We start from the raw sequence: 7,677 nt of genomic DNA, 5'->3' as shown, positions 1-7,677 counted from the left end.
TCCATAGTCATTTTATCCTTCACTTCCTTCTCAACATCTTTAGGCGTCACTGGAATATCAGTGTTCAAAACATAGACAACTTTTCTCATAGTTAAAGAAAACATCATCTTTTGTTGCCAACGTTTGAAATGATACCCTTCAAACCTAAAAGGTTTGTTGAGGTCATTGTTGTTCGAGCCAGTAATATCTACGGTAGCCATAGCAAAGCCGAAATCGTCTTAAAATTATTGTAACAATAGTTTATGGCAAACCGAAAAAATTACTGGCTGAGTCGCGGACAATGTCGCTTTCTTTAAGACGTTTCGTGGCACTGCCAAAAAATGTGCAAGCAGACTATCAACCACGAAGTTCCCAGGATAAAACAGTCCAGATCACTATATAAGATTTCCACTGCACTGAGGGAACCTTTTCTAGAATTACATCCTCTTGTATGACTTGAAAAGTCACTCTAACAGTCAACCGAAAATATGACTTGAAAAGTCACTCTAATAGCCAACCGAAAAGTATGACTTGAAAAGTCACTATTATAGCCAACCGAAAATATGACTTAAAAAGTCACTCTTATAGCCAACCGAAATTATGACTTAAAAAGTCGCTCTTATAGCCAACCGAAAATATGACTTAAAAAGTCACTCTTATAGCCAATCGAAATTTTTTGAGCGACAGAAAGAAAGAGGTAGAAGTTTGCCGGAAATGCATCGACGGAAATATGAGAGGGAGAAAGAAAAGTTGAGAAAATGCTTCTCAACTGGGACAAAGAAAAATGAAGAAAGAAGCTCTCTATATATAGGGAGTGAAAGACTATTCAAGTGTTTATCCTGAACGATGTGTGTTCTAACTATATATATATATATATATAATCGTATAAGACTTACATCGATCACTTGAATTTTTGTTTTAATTTAAATATATAATTACAAATTTCATTTCCTAAATTATGTTTTTTGTTGCAGTACGTAAAAAAATCCTCTTTTATGTAATTAATAACTCTCACTTTATATTGATTGAGTTATTTAAATTACTTCATTACGTAATATGTAATTAATTTTTATTTTTTTATTTATTATACTTTAAAAATCATAATCCATTAGATATATAATCAACTATATATCTATAATGAATAATTAATAATTAAAATATTATAGTATATAAATTATTATAAAATAAATAAAAAATATTTTTTTATAAATAGTTTCTAATATAAAATTAATAAAATATTTTATTATAATATTAATAAAAAATATTTACCGGTGCACAACACCAGTCATCCACTCTAGTTTCTTACATAGTACATTGGTTGTCTTAAAACCAATGTGAAATTGTTGATCTAAAAACTATCTTTTTCCTAGTTACATATATTTGTTTTACCAAAAAATATCCTTCGCCTAATATTTACATAAAGAATGTGCTATTAATTAACTGTTAAAACTAAAAAGAGAGATATGGGAAGAAAAAAAAAAGAATAATTATCCTATATATATATATATATATTACATAGGTTATTATTTATAATAATTTTATGCGCAATATATGCATGTTTTTCTAACAAAATGTATGTATACTTTTTTATTAGGAATCGAAAATAGTAGTGTGTATATATATATATATATATATATATATATATATATATATATATATATGATTTTATTATCTTAACTGTAAATTTTTTACTGAAACTTTTATTAAAATCTATTATTGAAAAATTAATTAAGGCAAAACCGATATATTTAAGCAAAAATAACGTTACATCTTTTAAGATATCTTTTCTCGTTGCGTGCAGCTTTTGATTTATGTGTCCTTGCTACATATAAGAAAACGAATATCACATATTATTAAATTTAATAGTATATGGGATTCCGATTTGGATTTGATCTTTTCGTACTTTGCGTTACTTTAACACGACTTGTATAGTGGATTAAAAAGAAAAAAAAAAACTTGTGCAGTGGAATACTCCCATTGTTCCCAACATATGGAATTCGTGGCATGGCACTGATGGCAGGAGGAGTGGTGATAGAGAAACCGATGACAAATTGATATTACAATCCCGATGAGTTCTTTTGTTCCAAACATTCTTTATCCCATTCCACATTTTGGCCTTTTTTTAATGGTTTCTGTTTTTTATTCTTTTTAGAGGAAACCGAAAGTAGAAATATATGCATAAGATTCCATGTATAATCAATCATCCGTCAAACTAAACGCATGAAATGATTGCTCAATCCTACACCTAGGGCTAAAAAAAATAATTTTTAAAAAATAAATTAAAATATAATTTTTATCTTTCTATTTTTTAATATGAAATTTTAGATTTTTTTATATTTTTTAATCCAGAAATTTTGTTTCTTACTTAAAAAAATCATAATTTTAATTTTCTTATTTTTTAATTAAGATATTGTTCTTCATGTGATTTTAATTCTTTTGATCAATTTTAGATTTGTTGACTTTATTTTTTTTTCATTTTTTAAATAAATTAAGTTTGTTAGTAATTAAATATTTTAAAAAAACATTTTTGATGTGTATAATAAATAAATAATTGTTAGTCAACCGTTACACCGAAAACATAAATCAACATTTAAAAAATTGACTATAAAAACTAAAATTATAAATATTTTAAAAATGGGGGACAACATTTTTTAACTAAAAATTAGGAGATTAAAATAATAATCTTTTTAAAAATGAAAAATGAAATATCTCAATTAAAAAATAAAAATAGAAAGACAAAAATACATATTTGAAAAAATTGGAAGGGAGGCGAAAACTGCCTTTTAGCCAAAAAAAAAAAGTTATAACTATGCCTAATTTTGTATAACTAGTTATATAGTTATATCAAAGTAAGTATAAAATTATAATTAATTTTATAGTTATGGGTATTTTAAATTACTTATTTTTATTTAAAAAATAGTTATAGTTATAAATCTATGACTAATTTTATAAACAGGTATTTTAAATAACTTATTTTTATTGATTCATAACTATAATTAGTTTTAGATATAATTAGTTATATAACTAGTTTATTCATAACTAATTATATATTCATATTTTAAAAATAATAACTAGTTATATCAAATTATACCTATATTTTAAAAATTAGTTATAGTTATAGATATAGTAGTCATTTATAATCTATTTATTTATTAGATATAATTATAATTATATAAATATTCAAATTAAATTATGGACACCCCCCTACCTGCACCTTCAATATCCTTCATATTGTGATGGTAGAAGTCCTAATTAAAATGAGGTCGTATGATTATGCATTTTGTGAGAAGGGTTGTTGGCCATAAGAAAAAAATATTAATTTTTTATTTAACTTTTTTACAATTTAAAAATAAATAAAGCATAAAACATGAAATAAAATAATTAATGTATTATAAAAATATTATAAATATAACTAAGGATTTGATTATAATGTACGGCAGCATAAATATTTATTATACTTTAATTTAATATTTTGTTTATGATAAAGATCGTTAATTTTTATAATAATTATATTAGAATCATATGAAAATAATTTTTAATTCATTGTATGCGCAATTTGATCTGACAATGTGTAAAAAAGTCCCCACTAACGGTTAATTAAGAAACAGAAATGCATCAAAAATTGCTTTGGAATTTGTTTATAGTTTTCGAAGGTGAGTTCAATAATGAAGTGACTTGGGCTGCTTTTCACTTTTGGTCAGCGATTATAAAATTAACAACCTTTGATGTTAATTACTTTTTTAATAGAACATTGATGCTAATTCTTATCGTTGATTAAAATAGCAATGTTAATATGCTTTTCTTAAAAAAAAAAAACATTTACGTACAATGTGGCGCGCGTGGCCTCTTGTAGAGATTTTACGAATCATACAAGATGAAGACTCAGTGCATTATACGTACATAGACATATAATAAAGAGTAAAAACCAAGGCTACGTACGAGACAAAGTGTTCTCTTTCAGTAACTGAATGTGTAATCAACTAAATATATACAATTTTTCTTGTAATTTTATGTTCATACAATCATGTGCATACATTTCAATCAACTAATTTGTATCCTTTAAATTAGGATTTGAATTTTAATTAATCTTTGAATATAGAATAAATTCTATTCAAAATGAAATATTTATCTTAGGCCCACTCAAGATCCCAAAAAAAATTATATTATTTTTAAAATTCCTATCAATAACATGATTAAAAAAAAATCATACATCTCAGGATTTTAAAGTATATATGAGGCTTCCCATAAACTTTTGTTTCTTTTTGACATATATGCTTTCCACGTCTTATTTTAGAGTTTATTGTCAAACATGCAATACATGAAATGATGAAATTAAAGAAAAGGGTATTTTGGGAAGAAATTGAGGGACTTACAAAATGAAAAGAAAGTAAAAAGGTGATAAAAACCAATAAGATTTACAAACTATTATTATACTAATACTTTGTGATTCCAACTTCAACAATGAGGGGGGAAGAAAAACCCTGCTATTTTCATTAGCACATCAATTAATGCAAAATTCTGATGGGGTACCAACTGTAACAACGCAAACATTAGCCACTCTGTTATACATGCAGAAATTATTAGCTGATTCTAAACCATCTTAGTTTTTGGTTTGACCAATCTCTCCGTGACACAATCAAGTGTTGTTAATTTTTTTTTCAAAAATTAAAAAACTTAAATAGGTGTCACATAGATATTGATCAGAACCATGAAAGATGATAGTCCAGGACCACCTAGTAATCACTCCTGGACATGACTAGAGATATTCTACAATCTCAACAAGAACAGTCATGGCCACCCAAATAGAAAAGCTAACCATAATAGGACAAATCAACAATTTGTGTTATCAGGGTGCAATCTCTTTCGGCCACTTAGAGGGAACCCAAATAGCTTCACAGAACTGTTTGATTCCTCAGTAGAAGTAATCAAAGACTTATCCACAACACAACTTTTGGCACTTCTGCGAACTCCCATGTCATTTGGAGACTCATGCAATGAGTCCAACTCCACCAGGTTTGGAATAACACTGCTGCTTCTTTGCTCAAAGGGTGGTGGTTTTACATGGTTTTGGATGAAGTATATGATGTCATTGTACAAACTCTTCATGTGGCTGAGTTCTGATAAGAGCATGAAGTTCTTTCTCCTTAGTCTTTGGTTGTCTTCAGAAAGTGCTGTTAGAATATCTGTGTTTGGTTTTGGAGATGGTAGAGGAGTGTCAAGCCAGCAGAGATTTTCATCTTGCTGAAAAATTTGGGATGGTGATTGGTCATGAAAGAGTTGGTGATGCTGCTGTGGTGCTTTTCTCCTGTGAATTTCACATAAAAGGTGCTTAGCTCCTTTTCTGAAGTACTCATTTGCAAACTCCCATCTGTCAGCAACTACCTTCTTGAAACCCTGAAAGAGAAGAAAGATTCATATGAAACTTTACTATTCATAGTTAATCATGAAGCTAAAGTTACAACATCAGAGAATATTATAATGCAATCACATTTAGCTTGCTAATCATAGTGTGTATTTGGGTGAGCGTTTGTGAACTATATTTTAGATGACCATCATTTTATAAAACAAATAATATTTTGATTAAAATTGAGTTAAAAATGAAATGATTTATATTTGAAAACTTTTATCTTTAAAGCAAGTTTGTAGTGAAACTTATATTAAAATTCTCAACCTAATGCAAAAGTTGCATAACTGTTACTTATACTAGAATCAAGTTTGACCACATTTTCCTGTTTGAAAAAAGTTTCAAATGTTTTTCCTGTTTGGAGGTTGTAAAAGTGTCTTACAGCTCCAAACACACATTAAGTTGGCCTTATTTATTTCAAGATAATGAAATAAAAAAGGAATGTTAGATCTCTAGTCATACTCAAGAATTTAAATTATTCCATCATCTTTAACTTCTAAATAGTATAAGTATTTGGTCAATTTGTTCACATGGAAAGATCTTTACCTTGAAACTCAATGAAGTGAAATGAAGCAAAAATGAAGAGTAGAAAGTGTAAAGAAGTATATAAGAAAAGATAATGATGCTTAAGTTCCATTATATTTAACTTCTAAGTAGTAAGTATTTGGTCAGTTTGTTCACATGAAAAGATCTTTAATTACCTTCAAACTCAATGAAGTGAAGATGAAGAGTAGGGAGTGTAAAGAAGTACATAAGAAAAGATAAGGATGCTTACATAGGTGTTGAGTTGCCTAACAAAGCTTGAGAAGTTGTTGTGTTTAAAATAGTTGGGAAGAAGATCTCTTGCAAACTCAGGGGGCCTCCAGACAACAAATGTGGTTTCATCTTCACCCCATGACACAATGTGGTCAGTGTGAGGGTCATCAACAAGTTGGTATGTCTTTGTCAGAAAGGGTGCTGGCACTGACTTCTGAGACTCTAAAGTGAACACCATGTTCTCCTCAAACCTGTCTAGTGTGAAAGCCATTGTACTCTAACAAAGAGTGTGTGAAAAATTCTAATTTGACTCGTAACATTCCTCTTCTTTCTCTAATACACCAACAACTTAATTTAAAGCCACCCTCTCACCCCTCTCTCTCATATTAAAAATTTGTAAGTTTATAACTTTATGAAACAAAACCACATGACCATGTCAATTGAAGAGGTGAGAAAAATATTAGTCTCACATCACTTTTTTACACTAAAAAATGTTAAATTAGACACAGAGAAGAGACTCTTTTTTCTTTTTTATAATAGAAATATATATATATATATATATACTAACATCAAAGTCTTATCCCACAAACTAAGATAACATCAATAAAGTAGTATTGAGAACCCGCAAGAAAGTCTTATCCCACAAACTAAGATAACATCAATAAAGTAGTATTGAGAACCCGCAAGATGATCAGACTAAGAGAACTAGATACCACATATTGAGTATATGAATCTCATTTTTTATATATCCTTCATTGAACTCTTTTCTAGTCAACATGAGATGAGACTATAACCACTCACTTAAAATGCTAACATAAAAGACTAAAGTATGAAAATAAACAAGTAATATAGAAGTTTCACAGACTTTGAATTTAGGGGAAAAAAATTTCTTCCCTTCTTTCACATAATACTCTACAACTTTTAAGCAACTAATTTCTCCTTTTTGTTGAAAATCTGTAGTATGTGTTACTATATTTTTGCATAAGTAAATAACTATTCTTTGCATCCCTCTCATCTCTCTCCAGTTTAATAATTTTAAGAGGCATATGATCATGTCAGTAAAATCAATTAGTTTTTTTTTTTTTTTTTTTATCTAGAATTACTATAATAAGATCCAATGAGGTATTAATTACTATTGACTGTTCTCTTGGCAGCAGTGTTGGTGGGTTGATGCCTCTTGAAAGAGGAGCTTCCTTTTTTGTTTGTTTTTTTCTTTCTTTTCTATAGAGCTCCAGTGGATGTAATCACCATTTTGTCCCTACTGAATGCTTTTATGTCCTTGGCAAATTGGCTATATAAAGCAGCTTTCTATCATGACATCCCTGAAGAAGGGAAATTTATTAAGAAAAACTTAGGTAAACCAATGAATTTGAGTTTAAAAATAATGTAACTGAACAATTAAAGTAAGTGTTTATTTATCTATGCAGAGATCTCTCAAATTCCTAGACTAGTAATCAAATTGAAAGAACATTGTTTCAGATTTGTTTTATCCTGCAAGAGACTTGTTTTATATCTTCTTTTTTTGTTTTTAAGTATAA

General features: G+C 28.2%; 1 protein-coding gene across 1 annotated transcript; it reads right to left on the bottom strand.

Annotated features, from left to right (window-relative positions):
• Nucleotides 1-4,447: 4,447 nt before the first annotated feature.
• LOC100806150 (heat stress transcription factor B-4b-like) lies at nt 4,448-6,504 on the bottom strand. Its single transcript, NM_001317413.2, has 2 exons — nt 6,159-6,504; nt 4,448-5,373 (listed from the first exon to the last, which is right to left on the bottom strand). The coding sequence occupies exons 1-2, from the start codon at nt 6,408-6,410 to the stop codon at nt 4,810-4,812; spliced, it is 816 nt and encodes a 271-aa protein (NP_001304342.2). The 5' UTR covers nt 6,411-6,504; the 3' UTR covers nt 4,448-4,809.
• Nucleotides 6,505-7,677: the final 1,173 nt, after the last annotated feature.

This window comes from Glycine max, chromosome 20 (assembly GCF_000004515.6).
Source record: "Glycine max cultivar Williams 82 chromosome 20, Glycine_max_v4.0, whole genome shotgun sequence".
NCBI classification, from domain to species: Eukaryota; Viridiplantae; Streptophyta; class Magnoliopsida; order Fabales; family Fabaceae; genus Glycine; species Glycine max.
The sequence above is the reverse complement of the archived record's forward strand: the minus strand, read 5'-3'. Positions and strand labels throughout refer to the sequence as shown.

Bases quoted from the DNA above. Each gene is read 5' to 3' on its own strand.
- LOC100806150 (NM_001317413.2), bottom strand. From the start codon at position 6,410: ATGGCTTTCACACTAGACAGGTTTGAGGAGAACATGGTGTTCACTTTA. The intron at 5,374-6,158 runs GTAAGCATCCTT...CTTCTCTTTCAG, and splicing joins TTAGGCAACTCAACACCTAT to GGTTTCAAGAAGGTAGTTGC.